The sequence below is a fragment of the Trachypithecus francoisi genome, unplaced genomic scaffold (genome assembly GCF_009764315.1).
Source record: "Trachypithecus francoisi isolate TF-2019V2 unplaced genomic scaffold, Tfra_2.0 Lachesis_group11, whole genome shotgun sequence".
Taxonomy (NCBI): domain Eukaryota; kingdom Metazoa; phylum Chordata; class Mammalia; order Primates; family Cercopithecidae; genus Trachypithecus; species Trachypithecus francoisi.
In genome coordinates, this window is record NW_022681456.1 from 131149619 (window position 1) to 131174750 (window position 25132).

The 25132-nt window shown below is 47.3% G+C and overlaps 2 protein-coding genes across 12 annotated transcripts in view; one reads left to right on the forward strand and one right to left on the reverse strand.

Annotated features, from left to right (window-relative positions):
* Window positions 1–24105, forward strand: part of RAD52 (RAD52 homolog, DNA repair protein) — a 37648-nt gene extending 13543 nt beyond the window's left edge. For 5 of the 10 annotated variants that reach the window (XM_033223325.1, XM_033223326.1, XM_033223324.1 and 2 more), the window contains exons 2-12: window positions 3753–3854; window positions 5372–5473; window positions 6550–6643; window positions 6807–6874; window positions 9681–9799; window positions 11419–11494; window positions 19764–19945; window positions 20103–20242; window positions 22323–22427; window positions 22736–22963; window positions 23406–24105. In XM_033223325.1, coding sequence (XP_033079216.1) covers window positions 3771–3854; window positions 5372–5473; window positions 6550–6643; window positions 6807–6874; window positions 9681–9799; window positions 11419–11494; window positions 19764–19945; window positions 20103–20242; window positions 22323–22427; window positions 22736–22963; window positions 23406–23467 — 1260 coding nt within the window. In that variant the 5' untranslated portion in view covers window positions 3753–3770 and the 3' untranslated portion in view covers window positions 23468–24105. Of the gene's footprint in view, window positions 1–1348; window positions 1473–3752; window positions 3855–5371; window positions 5474–6549; window positions 6644–6806; window positions 6875–9680; window positions 9800–11418; window positions 11495–19763; window positions 20243–22322; window positions 22448–22735; window positions 22964–23405 lie in introns of those variants that run through there. The other 5 variants (XR_004440114.1, XR_004440113.1, XM_033223328.1 and 2 more) reach the window with 4 other exon arrangements.
* Window positions 3751–25132, reverse strand: part of WNK1 (WNK lysine deficient protein kinase 1) — a 182949-nt gene continuing 161567 nt past the window's right edge. Inside the window, exon 28 of one of the 2 annotated variants that reach the window (XM_033223315.1) lies at window positions 3751–3873. In XM_033223315.1, the coding sequence (XP_033079206.1) occupies window positions 3868–3873 (6 nt within the window). In that variant the 3' untranslated portion in view covers window positions 3751–3867. Of the gene's footprint in view, window positions 3874–11597; window positions 12116–25132 lie in introns of those variants that run through there. The other variant, XM_033223314.1, reaches the window with a different exon arrangement.

Genomic DNA, 25132 nt, shown 5'->3' on the forward strand with positions numbered 1-25132 from the left:
TAGCCAGGCATGATAGCACTAACCTGTAGTCCTATCTACTCGGGAGGCTGCAGAGGGAGGATCACCTGAGCCCTGGAGGTCAAGATTACATTAAGCTATGATTACACCACTGCATTCCAGCTGGGTAACAGAGCAAGACTCTGTCTCTTAAATTTTTTTTTTACAATGGGAAAACCATTGTAGACAGTTTTAGGAAGGAAAGCAGAACAGTAGGCATCTTTTTCAAAGTAAAAGAGCAAAAAAGGCAAAAAATATTTCATGTTTACATTATGGACAAAGACAAGATTGTCCTTCAATAAAAGGCTGAATTTTTTTTTTTTTTTTTTTTGGAGAAAGAGTCTTGCTCCATCGCCCATACTGGAATGCAGTGGCGTGATCTCGGCTCACTGCAGCCTCCACCTCCCGGGTTCAAGCGATTCTCCAGCCTCAGCCCCCCGAGTAGCTGGGACTACAGGCACATGCCACTGTGTCTCGCTAATTTTTATATTTTTAGTACAGACAGGGTTTCATCATGTTGACGAGGCTGGTCTTCAACTCCTGACCTCAGGTGATCTGCCCACCTCAGCCTCCCAAAGTTCTGGGATTACGGACGCGAGCCACCGTGCCAGACCTGGCTGAGTGTTTTAAGTTATTTATAAAAGTAGAACAAGTTGCTCTTTATTTATTATTATTATTATTTTTGAGATGGAGTCTCATTCTGTTGTCCAGGCTGGAGTGCTGTGGCATGATCTTGGCTCACTGTGACCTCCGCCTCCCGGGTTCAAGCGATTCTGCCTCGGCCTCCCTAGTAGCTGGGATTACAGGGGTGCATCACCACGCCTGGATAATTTTTGTATTTTTAGTAGAGATGGGGTTTTACCGTGTTGACCAGGCTGGTCTCGAACTCCTGACCTCAGGTGATCCACCCGCCTAGGCCTCCCAAAGTGCTGGGATTACAAGTGTGAGCCACTACTCCCGGCCACAGATTGCTCTTTAAATGTGAGACGTGTTCTGGCATGGTGGCTCACACCTGTAATCCCAGCACTTTGGGAGGCTGAGGCGGGCGGATCAGTTGTGGTCAGGAGTTCGAGATCAGGCTGGTGGACATGGTGAAACCCCATTTCTACTTATTTATTTATTTTTTTCAGATGGAGTTTCACTCTTGTTGCCCAGGCCGAAGTGCAATGGCGCAATCACGGCTCACTGCAACCTCTGCCTCCCGGGTTCAAGTGATTCTCCTGCCTCAGCCTCCCGAGTAGCAGGGACTACAGGCGCCCGCCACCACGCCCAGCTAATTTTTTGTATTTTTAGTAGAGACAGGGCTTCACCATGTTGGCCAGGCTGGTCTCTAATTCCTGACCTCAGATGATCCGCCTGCCTCGGCCTCCCAAAGTACTGGGACTACAAGTGTGAGCCACCGCACCTGGCTGGTTTTTTTAAACTTTAAAACGGATTCACTTGGTTTTTCTTCCCTACCCCCCAGCTTTTTTGAGGTATGACTGACAAAAATGATATATATTTAGGGTGTAGAGTGTGATGATTTGATACGTGAGCGCATTGTGAAATGATTACCACAGTCAAGGTGATTCACATATCCACCACCTTCCAGAGCTGCCCTCTTAGCTAGTACAGGTTGGGTATTGCTTCTCTGAAATGCTTTGGGACCAGAAGTGTTTTGGGCTTCAGATTTTGGAATATTTGCATATATATAATCAAATATGTTGGGAATGGGACCCAAGTCTAAACGTGAAATTCATTTGTTATCAGAGCCTAAAGATAGTTTTTTTTTTTTTTTTTTGGGGGGGACGGAATCTCGCTCTGTCGCCCAGGCTGGAGTGCAGTGGCCGGATCTCAGCTCACTGCAAGCTCCACCTCCCAGGTTTACACCATTCTCCTGCCTCAGCCTCCCGAGTAGCTGGGACTACAGGCTCCTGCCACCTTGCCCAGCTAGTTTTTTGTATTTTTTAGTAGAGACGGGGTTTCACCGTGTTAGCCAGGATGGTCTTGATCTCCTGACCTCGTGATCCGCCCGCCTCGGCCTCCCAAAGTGCTGGGATTACAGGCTTGAGCCACCGCGCCCGGCCTTTTTTTTTTTTTTGAGAGTCTCGCTCTGTCGCCCAGGATGGAGTGCCGTGGTGCAATCTCGGTTCACTGCAACCTCTGCCTCCTGGGTTCAGGCGATTCTCCCACCTCAGCCTCCTGAGTAGCTGGAATTACAGGCACGCGCCACCATGCCCAGCTAATTGTTGTATTTTTATAGAGACGTGGTTTCGCTATGTTGGCCATGCTGGTCTCGAACTCCTGACCTCAGCTTATCCACCCGCCTCAGCCTTCCAAAATGCTGGGATTATAGGTGTCAGCAGCAGCATCTGGCTGATTATTGTATTTTTCTCTTGGAGAAGCTCAATAAACTGTGTGTTGTGTGCCTGCCATTTTTGGGTTTTTATTTGAGACAAGAGTCAGACGCTCTGTCACCCAGGCTGGAGTGCAGTGGGGTGATCATAGCTCACTGCAGCTTCAAACTCCTGAGCTCAAGCGATCCTCCCGCATCGGCCTCCTAAGTAGCACCACATCTGGCTAATTGTTAAATTTTTTGTAGCGATGGGGTTTTGCTGTTTAGGCTGGTCTCAAACTCCTGGGCTCAAGCAGTTCTTCTGCCTCGGGCTCCCAAGGTGCTGGGATTATAGGTTTGAGCCACTGTGCCTGGCCATTACCTGTGTTTTGACTACAGCACATCATGTTGGCACTCAAAACGTTTTGGATTTTGGAGCATTTTGAGTTTTGGATTTTTGGATTAGCAGTGTTCCACCAATAGTAAATTTTTTGTTTGCTTTCCCATAAAGAATATTTTTGTAATTTTGATTTTATAGTTATAAATGTAATATATTCTTATTGTAAAAATCACCTTTAATAGCACCACCATTGGTCGGGCCTGGTGGCTCACGCCTGTAATCCCAGCGCTTTGGGAGGCCGAGGCGGGCGGATTGAGAGATCAGGAGATTGAGACCATCCTGGCTACGACGGTGAAACCCCGTCTCTACTAAAAATACAAAAAAACTAGCCGGGTGTGGTGGCGGCGCCTGTAGTCCCAGCTACTCGGGAGGCTGAGGCAGGAGAATGGCAGGAACCCGGCAGGCGGAGCTTGCAGTGAGCCGAGATCACACCACTGCACTCCAGTCTGGGCGACAGAGCAAGACTCCGTCTCAAAAAAAAAAAGGAGCACCAACACAATAGCAAACATGTTAACAAAAAGGTAGAAGCAGACCTTAAAGAATCTCCAGTAGCTTGAGAGACCGTAGCTGACCACTGAGGAGCTCTGCTCTGGGTTGGAGCAGTGCTTAGAAGTTTGTAAATAACTCTTAGGATATTGCATATATTGTTTTTTTTTTTTTCTCCCTGAAATGGAGTCTTGCTCTGTCGCCAGACTGGAGTGCAGTGGCTCCATCTCGGCTCACTGCAGGCTCTGCCTCCCGAGTTCAAGCAATTCTTTGCCTCAACCTCCTGAATATCTGGGACTACAGGCGCCGCCACCATGCCCAGCTAGTTTTTTGTATTTTTAGTAGAGACAGGGTTTCACCATGTTAGCCAGGCTGGTCTCGATCTCCTGAACTTGTGATCCGCCCGCCTCGGCTTCCCAAAGTGCTGGGATCCCAGGCATGAGCCACTGCGCCCGGCTACATAAGGATGTGATTTTTTAGTAGAGGCTCTTGCCTTTTACTTTAAACATTCTTTGAGGGTTGTTGTTGTTCCTGCCCCGCCTTTTGTTTATATAGAGGTCAACCAGAGTCAAGATGTCTGGGACTGAGGAAGCAGTTCTCGGAGGACGTGAAAGCCATCCTGCTGCTGGCAGCAGTGCGGTGTTATGCTTTGGACAGGTAACTGGTTCCTTCATGCCTGGAAAGGTTGAGGTTGAGTAAAGTTAGGGTGCGGCAGTTTGTAGAGCACCGTAGTACATGTGTGAGTAGTACATAGTACATTTACATAGTACATGTGTGAGCTATTTGTTTTTATTGGTTTTTCCTTTAGATGCATTTTTTGGGGGTCTTTTGTGAACTCTTGAGGGCATTTTGGAACATTAGCTATCAAAAGACTGATAGTACTGGGGATTAGATTTAGATTTAAATTTATTTTTTGGGGGGAGTAGATAACATTTGTATAACATCAAATTCAAAATGAAACTACGTGAAAATCTCCCTATTTCCCATTGCCCCTGTATGCATGCCACCCAGTTCTATTTCTTTTTTTTTCGAGGCTGAGTCTTGCTTTGTCACCCAGGCTGCAGTGCAGTGGTGCAATCTCAGCTCATTCAGCCTCCACCCCCTGGATTCAAGCAATTCTCCTGCCTCAGCCTCCCAAGTAGCTGGGATTACAGGCATGCGCCACCATGCCCACCTAATTTTTGTATTTTTAGTAGAGATGGGATTTAACCATGTTGGCCAGGCTGGTCTCGAACTCCAGACCTCAGGTGATCCGCCTGCCTCGGCCTCCCAAAGTGTTCAGATTACAGGCATGAGCCACCATGCCCGGGATTAATTTGTATTTTTAGTAGAGATGTGGTTTCACCATGTTGGCCAGGGTGGTCTTGAACTCCTGACCTTGTGATCCGCCCGCCTCGGCCTCCTAAATGCTGAGATTACAGGCATGAGCCACCGCGCCTGGCTCCTTGTCTTTCTTGGAGGCATGGAAAGTTCCTGGGGGTCGTATTCCTTGTAGGGACATTGTGTGCATAGAAAAGTTTCTTGCTTTGTCCACCCAAACTCCATCTTTATTTTTACCAGAGAGTGGTGAGTATTCATTTCATCCAAATAGGGCAAGGGGGACAAAACCCAAATCAGCAAGCAGTCGTGTGTTTCCGTTTGTGCAGGACAGGAGATTGTTGCGTTGGAGAAGGTGTCAATCTCTGGAAAGGGCAAATGGAAGCAGGGCTTCCCGTCCCTGTGCCGTTTCCATACTCGCTTCCTGTGCTGACGTCGTTTACAGCTCTGAAGCCAGGACATCGTAGCTTCCTATGCTTCAGAAACTTTTATGAGGATGGTAGCAGCAGCTAAGGCAGCAGTTCTCAAAATGTAATCCTGGGACCCAGATTCAGAGTCCCGAAGGTCAAAATTACCTTCATAATAATACTGTTTGCCTCTTTCACACTCATTCTCTCATGAGTGAACGGCAGAGTCTTCAGAGACTGCATAAGTGATACGCGATGTCACTGCTATGATGCCTAATGGCGTGCATGCCTTAAAAGTTTCTCAGTTTTCATTTCTAATAAGATAAATACAACCCACATAAACAAAGGTTCTGGGGGGTCTTTTTAAGAGTATAAAGGTCAAAAAGCTGGAGACTCGGTGATGTGAGGAATGGTGAAGTGTGAACTGAATTTTCTTTTTTGGGGTTGCAGTGCCAGTACACAGCGGAAGAGTACCAGGCCATCCAGAAGGCCCTGAGGCAGAGGCTGGGCCCAGAATACATAAGTAGCCGCATGGCTGGAGGAGGCCAGAAGGTAGGAGAGTTCATGTGCCTGGAAAGCAGGCATCCAAAGACAGACTCCGATGGTCTTGCCAGTTCCCTCTCTGGGTCCTCAGGGATTTGGAAGGCTCCTGTTAACTTCCTGGAGGTCTCCCAGTGTCCCTGGGAGGGGATGGGTTTCCGACTTCATTCTCATCTGAAGGGGCCCAGGCATGGTCTTGACACTTGCGTAACCGCCATCTTAGGATTTTTACATCATCTTTTTTTTTTTTTTTTTTTTTAAAGACAGGGTCTTGCTGTCACCCAGGCTGGAGTCCGACCGGTGGTGTCATCTCGGCTCACTGCAGCCTCCCCCAGACTCAAGCGATCCTTCTGCCTCAGCTTCCTGACTAGCTGGGACTGCAGGCACATGCCACCATGCCTGGTTAATTTTTAAATTTTCTGTAGAGACGACATCTCGCCATGTTGCCCAGGCTGGTCTCGAACTGCTGGGCTCAAGTGATCCTCCCACCTCAGCCTCTCAAAGTGCTGGGATTATAGGTGTGGGCCACCATGCCCAGCCTTTACATCATTAAAAAAAAATGTTCGTTTTGCCATTTGCTTCTTTTTTTTTTTAATTAAACGCTTTTTAAAGAACTTATGATTGACACATAATAATTGCATGTCATTTGCTTCTAATTTTAACTTCTGTGAGTATTTTTGGTCTTCCATAAAATAACGTCAAACCGAGATTTATACTTTTTGCAAACTGAATTTTAGCAACTGCTGGGTGAGTTCCTCCTCCCAACAGACCATTAGTTCTCGCAGGCACCATCTAGAAGATTTTTGAAATAAATTCATTGAGAATTTTCTTGAAAAATAATTTTTTTTTTTTTGAAAGACTGGGTCTCACTGTGTCGCTTAGGCCGGCGTGCAGTGGCATGGTCATAGCTCACCACAGCCTTGAGCTCCTGGGCTCAAGCGATCCTCCCACCTCAACCTCCCGAGTAGAATGTTTAAGGGCAGTTTATCCAAAAAAGTAGATGAGGAATAAATTATGTAAATTTTGATTCACATTTAAGTGTGGTAAGGACTCAACCCAGCTTTTCCTTAAAAACATTTCTTTTCTAGGTGTGTTACATTGAGGGTCATCGAGTAATTAATCTGGCCAATGAGATGTTTGGTTACAATGGCTGGGCACACTCCATCACGCAGCAGAATGTGGGTGAGTACGCTCTGCAGCAGTGGGGACTTGTGCATTGTCCAGCTCCTGGTGAAAGGGTGCTGTGAGTGAGGAGGTGAGGTAGGTGGACTTAGTGCCAGCAGGAAGAGCGGCTGTGGCACAGCGATCAGCATCCTCTTCAACTTGCTCTCTTTCCCACTCCTAGATTTTGTTGACCTCAACAATGGCAAGTTCTACGTGGGAGTCTGTGCGTTTGTGAGGGTCCAGTTGAAGGTGAGGAGGATGGAGTAGACCTGCCCGGAGGGATCAGTGGGTGGTAGGAGAAGGTGAGCAGGTAGGGAGGTAGGTAGCTGGACAGGGACCCGGGCTGCAGAGTTGTGGGATTCAAGTACTGTTGCTCCTGTCTCCCTAAAAGGATAGAAAAACTGTTCTCTTGCACATTGTCAAGTTGACACTTAAAAGTTTTCACCACATATAAAAATTGTTGCAAAGGGTATATTTTTTGGCATATGGTAAAATCTGACGTTCTAAAATACAATAATTTTACCATCACTGATAAGTTTTTGGTAACTCAACTTTAGGCAAAGCACGTCCTTTTGTTACAGATAAAAACAAAAATTGGATTTTGTTAAGAAGTTGTTTTGCTTAAAGTTACAGTGATTTAAGATGTTAAGTGAGGACTTACCGTAAGTCTGTTAGATCTTTGTTAAATGTTCCAGTGGACTCTCAGTACTATACAGGGTTAGATCTATCATTTATTTGAAGAAATACAATGAACAGGCTTTTTTTTTAATCTTAGAAATTTTACATGGTTCTTTCTTTATCTGAATTTATATTTCCATTCTGTTTCCCTACTGGTTTTTATCCTAATACATATTTATGGTTGAGATTACAGGTGGCTCATTCCTGTAATCCCAGCACTTTGGGAGGCTCAGGTGGAAGGACTGCTTGAGCCCAGGGATCTGAGACCAGCCTGGGCAACATGGTGAAAGCCCATCTCTACTAAAAATACAAAAAATTAGCTGGGCATGGTGGCGCACGCTTGTAGTCCTAGCTACTCAGGAGGCTGAGGTGGGAGGATCACCTGAGCCCGGGAAGTCGAGGCTGTGATGAGCTGTGATTGTGCCACTGAACTCCTGGGTGAAAAAAAAGAAACGTTTTATTGATAGCCTCATTATGCTTCTCTGCCTTTGCATGTGTATACAAATAAAAATTTTTGGTAAATTTTCAGAGCACTTAAGGCTCTAAATATTAAGAGATTTATTTTGGATTTAGTTATGTTATAGCTACTGTTAACACACAGTTGACCAGACAATTGTATTTATGGTGAAGAGAAAACATAAATATAGCAAAATTTTGATAACTTAGAAAAATTAAAGATTTGAAATCTTGCCACAAAAATAAAAAATATAAAATTTATGGAAAACGAATATCTTAATGAGATGGATAGTGCTGTTTTTTCAATTAGTTTAGTTACTTTATATATCCATGTAGCCATAATTGAATATTACTTTTTTTTTTTTTTTTGAGACGGAGTCTTGCTCTGTCGCCCGGGCTGGAGTGCAGTGGCCGGATCTCAGCTCACTGCAAGCTCCGCCTCCCGGGTTTACGCCATTCTCCTGCCTCAGCCTCCCAAGTAGCTGGGACTACAGGCGCCAGTCACCTCGCCCGGCTAGCTTTTTGTATTTTTTAGTAGAGATGGGGTTTCCCCGTGTTAGCCAGGATGGTCTCGAACTCCTGACCTCGTGATCCACCCATCTCGGCCTCCCAAAGTGCCAAAGTGCTGGGATTACAGGCTTGAGCCACCGCGCCTGGCCGCTTTTTTTTTTTTTTTTTTTTTGAGACAGAGTTTCGCTCTTGTTGCCCAGGCTGGAGTGTAATGGCTTGATCTCAGCTCACCGCCACCTCCACCTCCCGGGTTCAAGCAATTCTCCTGCCTCAGCCTCACGAGTAGCTGGGATTACAGGCACGTGCCACGTGCCTGCCTAATTTTTTGTGTGTGATTTTAGCAGAGACGGGTTTCTCCATGTTGGTCAGGCTGGTCTTGGACTCACGACCTCAGGTGATCCACCTGCCTCATCCTCCCAAAGTGCTGGGATTACAGGTGTGAGCCACCGTGCCCAGCCTGCTTATTTCTTGAATGAACAATTCAGCATTAATTCTATTCTGACTTATTTTTCTAAATAGTACTAGAAAACCTCGTGTCTATGAGTGAGTAGCTGAGAATGGAAAGAGTTTTGTTACAGTGTCACTCATTTATTTCTGAGTTATTTTTTACAAATCACTGAGTGCTATCATCAAACATTGTATTTAATTCTCAATCAGCGAATGATGTGTTCTGGTTCACCTTCACTTTTGATGAACGGCAGGAGCTGGATGCCACCTGCCTTCCAAAGGGATTTGCTCTCCAATCCTTAGAGACCATTAGATCCAATATTCACATTATCCCTTTTTTTGATAGCCCAGAGGGTTTTTTTTTGAGATGGAGTCTCACTCTGTCATCCAGGCTGGAGTGCAGTGGCACGATCTCGGCTCACTGCAACCTCTGCCTCCTGGGTTCAAGTGATTCTCCTGCCTCAGCCTCCTGAGTAGCTGGGATGACAGGTGCCTGCCACCACACCCGGCTAATTTTTGTATTTTTAGTAGAGACGGGGTTTCACCATGTTGACCAGGCTGGTCTTGAACTCCTGACCTCAAGTGATCCACCTGCCTCGGCCTCCAAAGGGTTGGGATTACAGGCGTGAGCCACCGCGCCCAGCCTGGCTGTTCCAGAGGTTTTTTACCTTAGGGTAATGCACACTGGTAGGATTTGGGGTGGGTTTCTAATGTGCCCTTTGTGTGTCAGGGAAGTTGGGAAGGGAGGATCGTCTTGACACCTTGACCACAGGCACATGTCCAGGCAGACCAGGTCTAGGAAGCAGCACTGAGCATGGATTCTCACCCAGACTCTGCCCGTGCCCCTGTGGCAAGGCTGCCAGGTGGGAGATTCCTGCTTCGAACGCTGCTGCTTGAGGAAAGGGGGCGTTGTGGCGCGCCTGCCGCTCTCGTGTTTGAGTTTGAACTCCTTTTCTGCCCCCAGGATGGTTCCTATCACGAAGATGTTGGTTATGGGGTTAGTGAGGGCCTCAAGTCCAAGGCCTTATCTCTGGAGAAGGCCAGGAAGGAGGCGGTGACAGATGGGCTGAAGCGAGCCCTCAGGTGAGTGCGGGGCTGGGAGTCTAACCTGTGTCATTTCAGCGCTTGCTTCACAGCAGGTTTCGGTTGTTTTTGGAAGAGGTGATACAGCCACATGGTTCAAAAATCTAAGCAACATGGAAGATAAGTCTCACCCCTGCCCCGGCTCCTGTCTGCCCTGTTTTTCCACTTTCGTTAGTATGTTTTCAATGTTTCTGTTTCAGGCTTCCCTCGCAGGAATAAGTGGTAGAATCCTGCGTTGTCTCTTCTCTGCGCACTCAGTCATGTGTGCCGGAGACCTTCGCCCTCCTACTGCGAGTGCACGGACAGCACCCTCATCCTCTCCGTGCGCCTCAGCAGCCCTCCGCTATGCACAGTAGCATAGTTGACTTAGTTACACAGTCACGCGGGTGTCTGCGTTAGTCCATTTATGTTGTCATGCAGGAATACCAGAGGCTGGGTGATTTATAAATAAAGGAGGTTTGATTGGCTTATGGTTGTGTGGACTGTACTGGAAGCCTGGGGCCAGCATCCACTTCTGGTGAGGCCTCAGGAGACTTCTAATCATGGCAGAAGACGGAGAGGGAACATGGAGAGGAGGAGCAAGAGAGACAGGGAAGAGGTCCCAGGCTTATTTATTTATTTTATGTTTGTTTTTCATTTTTTGAGACAGGATCTTGCTCTGATGCACAGGCTGGGGTGCAGTGGTGCCAGCATTGCTCACTGCAACCTTGAACTCCTGGGCATAAGTGATCTTCCTGCTTCAGCCTCCCGAGTAGCTGGGATCACAGGCACATGACACCACCCCCAGTTAATAAAAAAAATTTTTTTTTTTTTTTTTTTTTTTTTGTAGAGACAGGGTCTCCCTATGTTGCCTAGGCCGGTCTGAAACTCCTGGACTCAAGTCATCCTCCTGCCTTGTGCCTCCCAAAGTGCCAGGATTACAGGCGTGAGCCGTCATGCCCAGCCCCATACTCCAACCACCAGATCTCTTGTGAACTGAGAGAGAAGTCACTGAAGACCAAGGGGTGGCACTAAGCTGTTTATGAGGAACCCACCCCAGGTTCCAGTGCTTCCCACCAGGCCGCACCTCCAGCATTGGAGGCCGCGTTCCAACGTGAAATTGGGAGGGAATAAACAGGAAACCGTATCCGTGTCTTTGAGAATTGAAGTGAATTGAACCAGAAAAACCTGTGAATTCTGTGGGGGAGTCGGCAGACCCCAAGTTAAGAACTTTGTTCATGGAAGGTTGTGCCCTGGAGCCCCCAATCCCCAAGTGTGTGTTGCCTACTCCTGCTGGGAAATTGGAGCATTCTTTGGGAAAAAAAAAAAAGGAAAACTCTCTGCAGTTTGTTCTCCATATCAGGAGGTGGCTGATGGGTTTTGTGAATGGTGCCTCAGCCTTCATCGCCTCTGTGAAGGCAGGGATTTGTGTCTTGTTCTCACTGCAGTATTCTCAGAAACTAACATGGTGCAGGAACACACCAGATGCTTACCCTACGTCAATGGGGAACGCATGTTAGGGTCCATTTTCTCTGCTGCACCTGAGAAGCAACCTGTACAAAAGTTGTAAGTCTATTCTCTGATACTCATGTGTGACCATTCTTAACCCTGGTTCACTTTGTTTCCCCTCTTGCCCTTAGGAGTTTTGGAAACGCACTTGGAAACTGTGTTCTGGACAAAGACTACCTGAGGGCCCTAAATAAGCTTCCACGCCAGGTACGTCAGACATGGATGAGTGCAGTGCGGAGGGTGCAGCCAGCTTCTGTGGCGTGAGTTGAGTGCTTGGAGGATGCAAGGAGAAGAAGTGAGGACTCAGCCATTTAGAGGGTCTGGAATGTTTATTTCAGATTTTGAATGTCAGAGCTAGCAGGAACTAATCACAACAGTTTACTTTTTTTCAAATCACATCATTTGACGGGAATGTGAGATCGGGAGCATTTGTGTTACGTGTAGGTAGAGAGCTGTGGTTGGGGGTAGTCTGTGAAGCCTACCCCCTCTGCAGCACCGCTGTCCTTCCCAGACACTCCCAGCCTCACTGCTGAGCCTTCTTTGTTTTCCTTAGTTCTGGTGTCATTAAGATTTAGATGCCCATTATTTCTGTCAGTACCTGTCACGTGATCTGAGCATTTGCCTTTGGAGAATGGGGTCTGTGGCTGGGCAGCCCTGGAGTCACACCTGACTTGCGATGAGTAGCTTCTGGAGTGTTCCTCCTGCCTCATCTGCTCTCCGAGGTCCCTGCCATGTCACCCCACAGGGCAGCATTTCCATCCTGTGCCTGAGATTCTTTTCCTCACGGAGCCCCACAAGGTGTGTGTCTCTGGGCATCTGTAAAAACTCCTTTAAAAAATCATTTGTAAACATGATTGGATTCAGTTTGCTAATATTTTGTTAGGCATTTTTTTTTTTTTTTTGAGACGGAGTCTTGCTCTGTCACCCAGGCTGGAGTGCAGTGGTGTGATCTCGGCTCACTGCAAGCTCCGTCTCCTGGGTTCACACTGTTCTCCTGCCTCAGCCTCCCGAGTAGTTGGGACTACAGGCGCCGCCACCATGCCTGGCTAGTTTTTGTATTTTTAGTAGATGGAGTTTCTCCCTGTTGACCAGGCTGGTCTTGAACTCCTGACCTCAAGTCATCCGCCTGCCTGGGCGTCCCAAAGTTCTGGGATGATAGGCATGAGCCACTGCATCCGGCCTTTTGTTTTTTTAAATTGTAGTAAAACACATCACATGTTAACTATTTTTAGTGTATGGTTGAGTAGCGTTAAGTGTATTCACATTGTTGTGAAATTGATCTGCAGAACTAAGACTCTATACCCCTAAAACAAGAACTCCACATTTCCCCCTTTTCCCAGACCCTTGTAACTACTTCCACTTTCTTTCTTTTTTTTTTTTTTATTTATTTTTTGAAAGATGAGGTTTTGCTCTGTCACCCAGGCTGGAATGCAGGAGTGCAACCCTAATTCACTGCATCCTTGAACTCCTGGGCCCAAGGGATCCTCCTGGATCCTCCTGCCTCAGCCTCTCAAGTGGCGAGGACTACAGGTATGTGCCACCACACCTAGCTACTTTATTTTTTAAACAATTATTATTTTTTTTGTAGAGACAGAATTTCTCAGGGCTGGTCTTGAACTACTGGGCTCATGTGATCCTCCTGCGTCGGCCTCCCAAAGCGCTGGGATTACAGCATGGGCCACTGCACCTGGACCCAGCTAATTAACTTTTTTTTTTTTTTTAAGAGATGAGCTCTTACTGTGTTGCCGAGGATGGTCTTGATTTTTTTTTATTTCTTTTATAAAAAATGAGGCTGGGCGCTGTGGCTCCTGCCTGTCATCCCAGCACTTTGGGAGGCCAAGGTGGTTAGATCCCTTGAGCCCAGGAGTTTGAGACCAGCCTGGCCAAATGGTGAAACCCTGTCTCTACTAAAAAATACGGCCAGGTGCAGTGGCTCACGCCTGTAATCCCAGCACTTTGGTAGGCTGAGGCGGGCAGATCACGAGGTCAGGAGATCGAGACCATCCTGGCCAACACAGTGAAACCCCGTCTCTACTAAAAATACAAAAAACTAGCCGGATGAGGTGGCGGGCGCCTGTAGTCCCAGCTACTCGGGAGGCTGAGGCAGGAGAATGGCGTGAGCCCGGGAGGCGGAGGTTGTGGTGAGCTGAGATCGCGCCACTGCCCTCCAGCCTGGGCGACAGAGCGAGACTCCATCTCAAAAGAAAAAGAAAAAAGAAAAAAGAAAAAAATTAGCTGGGCATGGTGGTCAGCCTGCCTGTAATCCCAGGTCTTCCAGAGACTGGGGCATGAGAATCGCTTGAATCTGGGAGGTGGAAGCTGCAGTGAGCCGAGATCATGCCACTGTACTCCAGCCTGGGAGACGGAGTGAGATTCTGTCTCAAAATAATAATAACAAAATAAAAATAAAATAAATTTCTTTTGTGGACATGGAGTTTTGCTGTTTCCCTGGCTAGTCTCAAACTCCTGGCCACAAGCGATCCTCCCACTCCGCCTCCGTAAGTGCTGAGACTATAGGTGTGTGTGTCTCTTTCCTGTTTCTATGAATTTGTCTACTCTGGACACCTCATATAAATGGAATCACATAATTTTTGTCTTTTTGTGACTGGCTTATTTCACTTAGCATTAATGCCCTTAAGGTCCATCCATGTAGTCGTATGTATCAGAATTCCCTTCTTTTTTTTTTTTGAGACGGAGTCTAGCTCTGTCGCCCAGGCTGGAGTGCAGTGGCGCGATCTCCGCTCACTGCAAGCTCCGCCTCCCGGGTTCACGCCATTCTCCTGCCTCAGCCTCCCGAGTAGCTGGGACTACAGGCGCCGCCACCTCGCCCGGCTAGTTTTTTGTAGTTTTTAGTAGAGACGGGGTTTCACCGTGTAGACCAGGATGGTCTCGATCTCCTGACCTCGTGATCCGCCCGTCTTGGCCTCCCAAAGTGCTGGGATTACAGGCTTGAGCCACCGCGCCCGACCCAGAATTCCCTTCTTTTTAGGGCTGACTATTGCATCGTATAGACCACAGTTTGTTCATTTGTCGAGGGACATTGGGGTTACTTTCAGCCTCTTGGCTACTGTGAATAATGCTGCTGTGAACGTGGGTGTGTAACCCTCTTTGAGATCCTGTTTTGAATTCTTTTAGACATATTCTGAAGGGGATTGCTGGGTCATATGTAATCCTGTTTTTCAGTTTTCGAGGAGCTGTCATACCGATTTTCATAGCAGTTGCCTCATTTGACAATTCCACCAGCTGTGCACATGAGTTCAGGTTTTTCTAAATCCTAACCAGCACGTGTTATTTTCTGAGTTTTTGGCTTTTTTTTTTTGAGTAGCCATCTTAATGGGTGTGATATTTTATTGTGATTATGAGTTGCATACCCCTGATGATTAGTGATGTTGACCATATTTTCTTTTTTGAGACAGAGTCTCACTCTGTTGCCCAGGCTGGAGTGCAGTGGCACCATCTTGGCTCACCACAACCTCCGCCTCTGGGTTCAAATAATTCTACTGTCTCAGCCTCCCAAGTAGCTGGGACTATAGAGGTGCCCGCCACCATGCCAGGCGGAGAATACAGAAAATTTTACCATGTTGCCCAGGCTGGTCTCAAACCCCCAGCCTCAAGTGATCCACCTGCCTCGGCCTCCCAAATGCTGGGATGACTCCTATTTCTGTTGAGCTTTTTCGTATTGTTTTTGTACTTTCTCTTTCACTTATGTCTGCTCTCCTCTTTTTAGAATTTCTTTTCTTCTGCTAGCTTTGGGTATAGCTTTTGTTTCTAGTTCTTTGAGGTATAACGTAGATTTGAGATCTCCTTTTTTTAGAAAAATGTGTGTGTAACTTCCCTCTGAAGACTTTTCACTGCACCCCAGAAGCTTGGCATGTTGTGTTGTGTCATTTGGTGTGCTGTGTTGTGGTATTCATTTGTCTCAAGGAATTACTTCTAAGTTTCCTTGTTACGTTTCCTTTGACTTTAAGAGTGTGGTGATTCGTGGATTTTCCAGTTCTCTTTTTTTTTTTTTTTGAGACGGAGTCTCGCTCTGTCGCCCAGGCTGGAGTGCAGTGGCCGGATCTCAGCTCACTACAAGCTCCGCCTCCCGGGTTCACGCCATTCTCCTGCCTCAGCCTCCCGAGTAGCTGGGACTACAGGCGCCCGCCACCTCGCCCGGCTAGTTTTTTTGTATTTTTTAGTAGAGACGGGGTTTCACCGTGTTAGCCAGGATGGTCTCGATCTCCTGACCTCGTGATCCGCCCGTCTCGGCCTCCCAAAGTGCTGGGATTACAGGCTTGAGCCACCGCGCCCGGCCTCCAGTTCTCTTTTTGCTGTTGATTTCTAGTTTAATTCCGTTGTGACTGAAAAGATACTTTATATGATTTCCATCTTGAATTTGTTAGGACTGGTTTTGTGGCCTGACATGTGGTCTGTCTTGTTGCATGTGTACTTGCAAAGAATGTATTTTTTGCTGTTGGTAGGTGGAATGTTATGTATATGACTGTTAGGTCCAGTTGGCCTATAGTATTGTTCAAATACTCTATTGCCTTATTCATCTTTTGGTTGTTTTATCCAGTATTGAAAGTTAGGTAGTGAAGTCTCCTACTATTATTGTGTTGCTTTTATTTCACCTTACAATCCTCTCAAAGTTTGCTTCATATATTTAGGACCTCTGGTGTTTGGTGCATAAATATTTATAATCGTTATATCTTCTTGGTGAATTGACATTCTTTTTTTTTTTTTTTTGAGACGCAGTCTCGCTCTGTCACCCGGGCTGGAGTGCAGTGGCCAGATCTCAGCTCACTGCAAGCTCCGCCTCCCGGGTTTACGCCATTCTCCCGCCTCAGCCTCCCGAGTAGCTGGGACTACAGGCGCCCTTCACCTCGCCCGACTAGTTTTTTGTATTTTTTAGTAGAGACGAGGTTTCACCGTGTTAGCCAGGATGGTCTCGATCTCCTGACCTCGTGATCTGCCCGTCTCGGCCTCCCAAAGTGCTGGGATGACAGGCGTGAGCCACCGCGCCCGGCTGACATTCTTATCGTTATATAATACCCTCTTCTCCTATAACAGTTTTTTGTTTTTTGAGACGGAGTCTTGCTCTGCTGCCCAGGCTGGAGTGCAGTGGTGTGATCTCGGCTCACTGCAACCTCCACCTCCCGGGTTCAAGCAATTCTCCTACCTTAGCCTCCTGAGTAGCTGGAACTACAGGCGTGTGCTACCATGCCCAGCTAATTTTTCTTTTTTTTTTTTGAGACTTCTGGTTGCCTGGGCTGCAGTGCAGTTGTGTGATCTCAGCTCACTGCAATCTCTGCCTCCCAGGTTCAGGTGATTCTTCTACCTCAGCCTCCCAGCTAACTGGGACTACAGATGTGTGCCACCACGCCCAGGTAATTTTTTGTATTTTGTAGAGACAGAGTTTCACCAAGTTGGTCAGGCTGATCTCAAACTCCCGACCTCGGGTGATCTGCCCACCTCGGCCTCCCAAGGTGCTGGGATTACAGGCGTGAGCCACCGCACCCAGCCCTAATTTTTTATTTATTTATTTTTTTTAGACAGAGCCTTGCTCTGTTGCCCAGGCTAGAGTGCAGTGGTGGTATCTTGGCTCACGGCAACCTCTGCCTCCCAGGTTTAAGCAATTCTCGTGCCTCAGCTTCCTGAGTAGCTGGACTACAGGTACCCGCCACCATGTCCAACTAATGTTTTGTATTTTTAGTAGAGCAGTGTTTTGCTGTGTTGGCCAGGCTGGTCTCAAACTCCTGGGCTCAAGTGATCAATCCACCTGCCTTGTCCTCCCAAAGTGCTGGGATTACAGGTATAAGCCACTGAGCCTGGTCCCAAATTTCTCTTTTTTTTTTTTGTTGAGACAGAGTTTCACTCTTGTCACTGAGGCTGGAGTGCAGTCACGGCAACCTCTGCCTCGTGGGTTCAAACCATTCTCCAGCCTTAGCCTCCCAAGTAACTGGGATTATAGGCACCCACCACCACGCCTGGCTAATTTTTGTATTTTTAGTAGAAATGGGGTTTCACCATGTTGGCCAAGGTGATCTTGAACTCCTGACCTCAAGTAATCCACCTGCCTCAGCCTCCCAAAGTGTTGGGATTACAGGCGTGAGCCACCGTTTCATAAGTGAGCGCAGCTATTCACCTCCCGGACAGGGAAACAGCTTTACCAGTAGCCCGGAAGCCCCATCCCGCCCTCTTCCAGCCACTGCCTTGCTTTCTTTTTTTCAAAAGTAACTACTGTCCTGTCTTCTATTCTGACTTTCATAGATTTTTTCCTGTTTTTGAACTTTATGTATGTAAAGTTCACACATGGAATTGTACTGTAAGTGGAATTGTACAGTTTATATTTTAAGAAAATTGACCGAAGTATTAAAAAGAACATATAGACATGTAGACAAGTGCACATATCATCCATGCTCTGCTTGATGAATTTTCAAACCAAACACATCTACATAGCCAACATCTGAATCAAGACAGGACATTGCCAGTACCTAGAAGGCCCAGCTGTGTTCCTTGCAGTCATTGCCATCCCCTGCCTTTCTTCCCACTATGGAGCAAAGCACTTTTAACAACACAGACTGGCCGGGTGTGGTGACTCACTCCTGTAATCCCACCACTTGGAGAGGCCAAGGAGGAAGGATGGCTTGAGCCCAGGAGTTGGAGACCAGCCAGGACAACATAGTGGGACCCTGTCTCTACAAAATAAATATAAAAATCAGCTGGGCCTGGTGGTGCATGCCTGTAGTCCCAGCTACTTGGAAGGCTGAGCTGGGAGAATCATTTGAGCCTAGGAGGCCCAGGTTGCAGTGAGCTGTCACTACGCCACTGCACTCCAGCCTGGGCCACAGAGCGAGACCCTCTCTCAAAAACAAACAAACAAAAACAAAGCCACAAATTTGTTTTTATTGTTATGTACTTTTTTGCAATCCTACAGATTGAACTCTTTGTATCTTACTTGAATTCAGCATGGTTGTGAGGTTCGTTCATGGTGCGTGCAGCAGTTGCATTGCTGTATAGTTTTCTTTTGCATGAGTATGTGGCAGTTTACTTTTCTAGTCCTTTCCTAGTAGACATTTTGGTCTGTGTAGCTTTGGATGTTGTGAATGGAGCTGCTGTTGGCGTCCTGCTGTACATTCGCGCTCATTTTTGTTGGGAATCATTGGGTGAGAAGATAGGTACATGTTTAGTTTTAGCAGGTTCTTCCCGTGTTCCTGTATGGCTGTGTTCACACCCCACGTGGCATTGTGTAAGTTCCAGTTGTTCCGTATCTTTGACAGCACTTGGTATTGACAGTCGTTCAGAGTTTTCAAAGCTCATTTCTTTTTTTTGAGACAGTCTTGCTCCGTCGCCCAGGCTGGAGTGCAGTGGTGCGATCTCGGCTCGCTGCAAGCTCTGCCTCCCGGGTTCAGGCGATTCTCCGGCTCAGCCTCCCGAGTCGCTAGTGTGTGCCACCGTGCCCAGCTAAATTTTTTATTTTTTTATTTTTTGTATTTTTAGTAGAGATAGGCTGTTACCCAGGAGCTCCTTCAATGTTTTTTGTATTTTTGTATTTTTGCCATGTTGGCCAGGCTGGTCTTGAACTCCTGGACTCAAGTGATCTGCCTTGGCTTGCCAAAGTGCTGGGATTACAGGCATGAGCCACCGTGCCTGGCCAAAGCTCGCTTCTTTTTAAACTACTCATTTATCTTTCAATGTAGATATGAAATCTACACTATAATTTTCATTTTCAGGTCAAAATGTAATCGTCTTAATCCCTCATATTCAAACAATTACTCCATCAGCATCAGTTTTATGAATTGAGAGATATTTTCCCAAGTAAAAGTATTCTGGATTTCTGTAGGAATCAGTGTGGAAATGAAATCATTTGCCCTGTGCCACGCAGCACAGGAGTGTCCGTTCCCATGTCGAGGAGACGCAGGACCAGCCCCGTCCTGGAAGATTCCTTGCAGCCTTGGCTGGCAGCCGACGTCCGTGCCTCCAGGTGTTGCTCCCTCTGTCGTCTGAAGGGTCCTTCGTGATGCCACAGCATACCCGAGGCTCCCTCAGTGACAAGTGCTCTTTCCAGGGATGGCCCTGGCAGAAAGGGTTGAGAAGGTGCGGACCTCCGCGGAGACTGCGTGCGCTCATATCCGTGGAACAAGGACCAGGAGGCAGCACAGACAGACCCAGCTGCCGAGGAAAGATTCCAGTTCGATTTTACAGAACATCTGCCCTAAGCAAAACCAAAGAAGGATTCCTTTTTATCAAAACTTCACTAACACAGAAGGGTATACATAAAACATGAAATTGTTTGGCTTCTCCTTCTCGTAGAGTTACAAATACTACTTGGAAGTTGTAGATCCTTTGCCTCAGCAGGACCTAGAAGGCGCAGTGGATGGAGGATATCAAATGCGATTTTCCAGGAATCTATACCTGTGAGTCAGGGAGAAGAAGCGGAGGCCAAGGGCCAGTTGAACGAATTTTTTTTCTCCTCTCTTTCTTTCCTTACTAGTTGCCTCTTGAAGTGGATTTAACTAAAGCGAAGAGACAAGATTTTGAACCATCTGTGGAAGAGGCAAGATATAACAGCTGCCGACTGAACATGACCCTGGGACACCCACAGCTACAGGAGGTGACCTCCCCTTCCAGACCAAGTCATGTTATGATACAGGGGGACAAGGACTGCAGCTCCCGGTATGCGGCCCAAGTCCCCTTCCTTTCCTCTCGGCCCCTTCCTGTGTCATTGGGGCTGCCTCCACTGCCTTCTTCAGCGCCGGCCAGCCGTGTGCGTGCTCCCAGGAGCCATGGCTGTTACTCAGGGGCTCCTCTCCCCGTTGGTCCTCTCATGCAGAAGCCTGACTTCATCCACCGTGGAGAGCGAGGCCACGTACCAGCGGAAGCTCCGGCAAAAGCAGCTGCAGCAGCAGTTCCGGGAGCGGATGGAGAAACAGCACGTTCACGTCTCCACGCCGTCAGTTGAGAAGAGTGAGGGTGTGTGAGACGGTGGGAGCAGAGCCCTGGGAGGTGTCTGCAGGAGGAAGTCTGGCCGCAGGGTCACCTGATTCTCTGCCAGTAACCCTGTGGCCGGCTCCAAACCAGGCCTCGCTGGGACTTCTCTCCTGCCACACGCAGGAGAGATGAGCCCAGGAAATTCAGATATTTAAATCTGCCATACATTTTCCCATTTCTAAAGATAGTGATTTTTTTTTTTTTCCTATAGAACTAAATGGGCCTTGGTAAAATCTTCTAGAATTAGCAATTTCAGGGTAAATAACTTTTTTTTGCTTCAAATACTTTGGCCATCTCTCATTAGAAAGCCTTGGCCGGGCACGGTGGCTCACATCTGTAATCCCAGCACTTTGGGAGGCCGAGGTGGGCAGATCACTTGAGGTCAGGAGTTTGACACCAGCCTGGCCGTCATGGCGAAACCCCATCTCTACCAAAAATACATAAAAATTAGCCAGGTGTGGTGGCACCTGCCTGTGGTCCCCCCTACTCGGGAGGCTGAGGCAGGAGAATTGCTTGAATCCAGAAGGCAGAGGTTGCAGTGAGCCAGGATCGTGCCACTGCACTCCAGCCTGGGCAACACAGTGAGACCTGGCCTCGGAAAAAAAAACAAACGCAAGCCTTGTTTCTGAGATGTCTTCAAATACAAGGCAAAACTGGGGTTGAGAATAACGGGAACCTTTGGCAGATGGTTTATCTATCAACTTTATTTTGGAGTCCAGAGTCAGTGGGAACCGTGATACGGGCGCCTTCCTCTCTTCCTTCTCTGTCTCCCCTCCTGTTCTCTCCTGCCCGTCCAGGGGTAGGTAGTCCTTACTCAGAGTGGAAACAGAGAGAAGCCTTGTCCCAGATCCGTCGAGCTTTTGCCCAGTTTTTCCCTGCGAATTGTGAAGAAGATTCAGAGGACTGGCTCCATGGTTGTGCATTGATGTGCCCCTCAGCACTCACAGGTGGAAATTAACATAAAAACTCAAACAGAACCACTTCCTGTCCTGTGGATGTGCTGACTGGGTTATTCCAGATGTTTAGCTTCTCAACCATTGCAGAGGCTCCCGGGTAGACTGTGGAGGAAGCTGCCCTCCAGGCCTTTCCTGCCCCTTGGCAGACAACCTGAGCCATTGTTATTTTAATCCATTTCACACATCAGGTTTTGCCTTAAGATTTTGTTTGTTGGTTTGTTTTCAGACAGGGTCTTGCTCTGTCACCCAGCCTGGAGTGCAGTGGTGGGATCAGGGTTCCCTGCAGCCTTGACCTTCCTGGGCTCAAGTGATCCTCCTTCCTCAGCCTCCTGAGTAGCTGGGACTACAAGTGCATGCTACCACACCCGCTAATATTTTATTTTTTGTAGAGGTGGGATCTGGAACTCCTGGTTTCAAGTGATCCTCCCACCTTGGCCTCCCGAAGTCCTGGGGTTACAGGGGTAAGCCCCTGCGCCTGGTCAGATTTTAGTTTAAGATTTTGTTTGATGTAATCCCAGCACTTTGGGAGGCTGAGACGGGCGGATCACGAGGTCAGGAGATCGAGACCATCCTGGCTAACACGGTGAAACCCCGTCTCTACTAAAATATACAAAAAATTAGCCGGGCGAGATGGCGGGCGCCTGTAGTCCCAGCTACTCGGGAGGCTGAGGCAGGAGAATGGCGTAAACCCGGGAGGCGGAGCTTGCAGTGAGCTGAGATCCGGCCACTGCACTCCAGCCTGGGCGACAGAGCGAGACTCCGTCTAAAAAAAAAAAAAAAAGATTTTGTTTGAGCAAGGGTTATGGCTGTAACAAGCAAGCCAGACACTGGACTAGATAGCCTATAAGAACCCTTTTACTTTTGCTATGAAAGGAGAAAAGAAACTTGTCTTTCCCACTGGTGAGAAGAGTTCAAACCACAGACAGATCTGTAGGTGGGACTGGGACTCGGGAATCCGAAGTCCTTTTTACTGGCTGAGGCAGCTCAGCCCGAAGCGGTGTTGTCCTGAGAGTGTGCCCTCTGACGAGAGGGGAGTGGACTCAGCTCTGAAATCCCACGTAGTGATGTGATTATGACTTGTCCTTTCTCTCCTCTGTGAACCGTAGCAGCGCCTCCGGCCCCTCCTCTGACGCACAGCACTCCTGTAATTGCCGTCTCAGAACCACTCCTGGAGAAAGACTTCCTTGCAGGAGTGACTCAAGAATTAATCAGTAAATACCTTGAAATGCTTGTAAGCTACTGTGCTGTATGTTTTTAGTAGCCACAGAATACCTTTTAGGCAGCACAGGCGTCCTCATTTCCGTGGGTTTTCGTGGAGGGGTTCTGGCTGATCGCGTATGTCCAGTTTCTGTTTCGTCCTAACTGAAGGGAAGTGTACTTTGAGGGGGAGGGGAGCGAAATTCCAGAAACTTTCAGAAGGTACTCAAGATATGGAATTTCTGATGGCCAGTTTTTCCAGTGCTTTCTGTGAGAATATTTCATTATTCGCTGATGACACACTTTCCCTTGCCCTCTGTAGAGACTCTTGAAGACAACTCTGAAAAGTGGGCTGTAACTCCAGATGCAGGGGATGGTGTGGGCAAGCCCTCGTCCAGAGCAGACCCAGCCCAGACCGCTGACACACCAGCCTTGAACCACCAGGTGGTGACCCAGAACAGGACTCCACACAGCCTTTGCCACCAGAAACCACAAGCAAAATCTGGATCCTGGGACCTCCAGACTTACAGCACTGACCAACGCGGAACAGGTAGCAGAGAGGTGTTTGGGCACAAAAATAAAGGGAGGTCCTAGCTTTAATTCTGGGAATTTTTGAGGAAGGATGACATTTTATTTAAAGTTTGATAGAACAGGGAACTTCTATTAGGGAATGGCACCACACGTAGAAGGTAATTGGTTTAAGAGCCAGAACTTTTCCTTTGGGCTCCTGACTGCAGGTGCAGCCCTTTTCAGCTCCTGATAATAGCAGGAAGCGGAAGTGCGACTGCAGGGAGAGCTTTCCCTCCTAGTAGCAGGTCTGTCGTGAGCACGATGCCACTTGGTCGAGGAGAATCATCTGCCTTCCTCCTAACAGTAATTCTCCTTCTTGGGCTTAGTCTAGATTAGGATCATTAATATAATCCAGAAATCATTAGCTGTCAGTTTATTTTAAAATCATGGCAGCTACATTTAAGCCATTTTGTCTTCCGTAGGAAACTGGGAATCTCATAGGAAGAGCCAGGACATGAAGAAAAGGAAATACGATCCGTCTTAACTGAGGCGCAGGCCACGTGACTGGACTCTGTCACAAAGGGACTTTGGAAAACTGCTTTTTCGTCATGAAATTGTTCATCTCTCCTGGAGAATGAACTTGATTGCGATTTATCTTGCTTCATTCTGAGCCTTACCAAGAGGATCTGAGAGCGAGCGCACTGCAATCAGAGCTGAGCACTTTTGGAAAGCTGGTCTGCCACGCTGGTAGGGGGAGGCTCGGGACAGATGAAATAGCTTTTCTTTGGCTTGTGAGGCTTCCCACTATTTATTACTAAACTATTATGTTAATACAGATGGACATTTTAGGAATCACCAATGGCTCCCTGCCCTCAAGCAATATAGGCCAGACTTGCTTCTAAGCACCTGCCTCAGCAATGGCCTACATTCAGTTGTTTTGTATAACATCTGCCTTCTTTCCTTTAGGGTCCATGCCTTTAACGTTGTCCATATTACACACTGTCGATCACAGCAGGAAAAAGGTTGGAGTAGTGCTTTTACTACTTTGTATCAATCCAGGTTACAGTCTTCATTTAATATAAACTCTAATTTATGGGTTTACGACATTACAATCCTGCATTCTTTCAAGACTTCAAGACTGACATTTTTTTCCTAAGGAAGGAAATAATCATCTAAGACTAAAAAAAAGGCTTTTTTGTTTGTTTTTGAGACAGAGGAGTCTTGCTGTGTTGCCCGGACTGGAGTTCAGTGGTGCAAACACAACTCAACCTGCTGGGCTCAAGTGATCCTCCCACCTCTGCCTTACAAAATGCAGGGATTACTTGTGTGAGCCACTGTGGCCAGAAAAGGCATTTTTGAGAAAGCAAATCGTATACCTTATAACAAAATAGAATATATATATATATATTGCATAGCCCCTTACCTGAAATGCTTGAAACCAGAACTGTGCATTTTTTGAATACTTGTATATACATAGTGAGACCTTGGGGACGGGACTTCACCTGTGTTTCATATATGTACCTCACACACATCATGTTTCCATGAAACAAAGCTTGTGTATAAGAGATACTGCAGCTGAAGGGGACTGGGTCTTTTTTTTCCTCTTAGGGTCACTGAATAAGCTTGTATGCCTGGTGCTTTGCCACTTGTCACACGAGATCATGTGTGGAATTTTCCATTTCTGGCATCATGTCAGTGCTCAGAAATTTTTGGATCTCGGAGCATTTCAATTAGGGGGATACTCAAACACAACTGTTTCTACTTCCTCATTTCAGATGTGAGATGTAACCCACCTTGCCCATAAATTGGCTTTTCATAATAGTGTTCAGATGTTTCATAATTCTTCCCCCCAAATAATGAAGTTTGCAATTTTACTTATTTTTTTTTTTTTCGCGAGGGTGTCTGGCTCTGTAGCCCAGGCTGGAGTGCAGTGGCGCGATCGTAGCTCATTGCAACCTCCGCCTGCCGGGATTCAAGTGATTCTCCCGCCTTAGGTTCCCACGTAGCTGGGATTACAGGCGCCCACCGAGACGCCCGGCTAATTTTTGTATTTCTGGTAGAGGAGACGGGGTTTCTCCATGTTGACTAGGCTGGTCTCAAACTCCTGACCTCAAGTGATCTGCCTGCCTCGGCCTCCCAAAGCGCTGGACTCACAGGCATGAGTCACCGCATTCAGCCACTTTAATTTTTTTTAGATCTATTTTGGGGC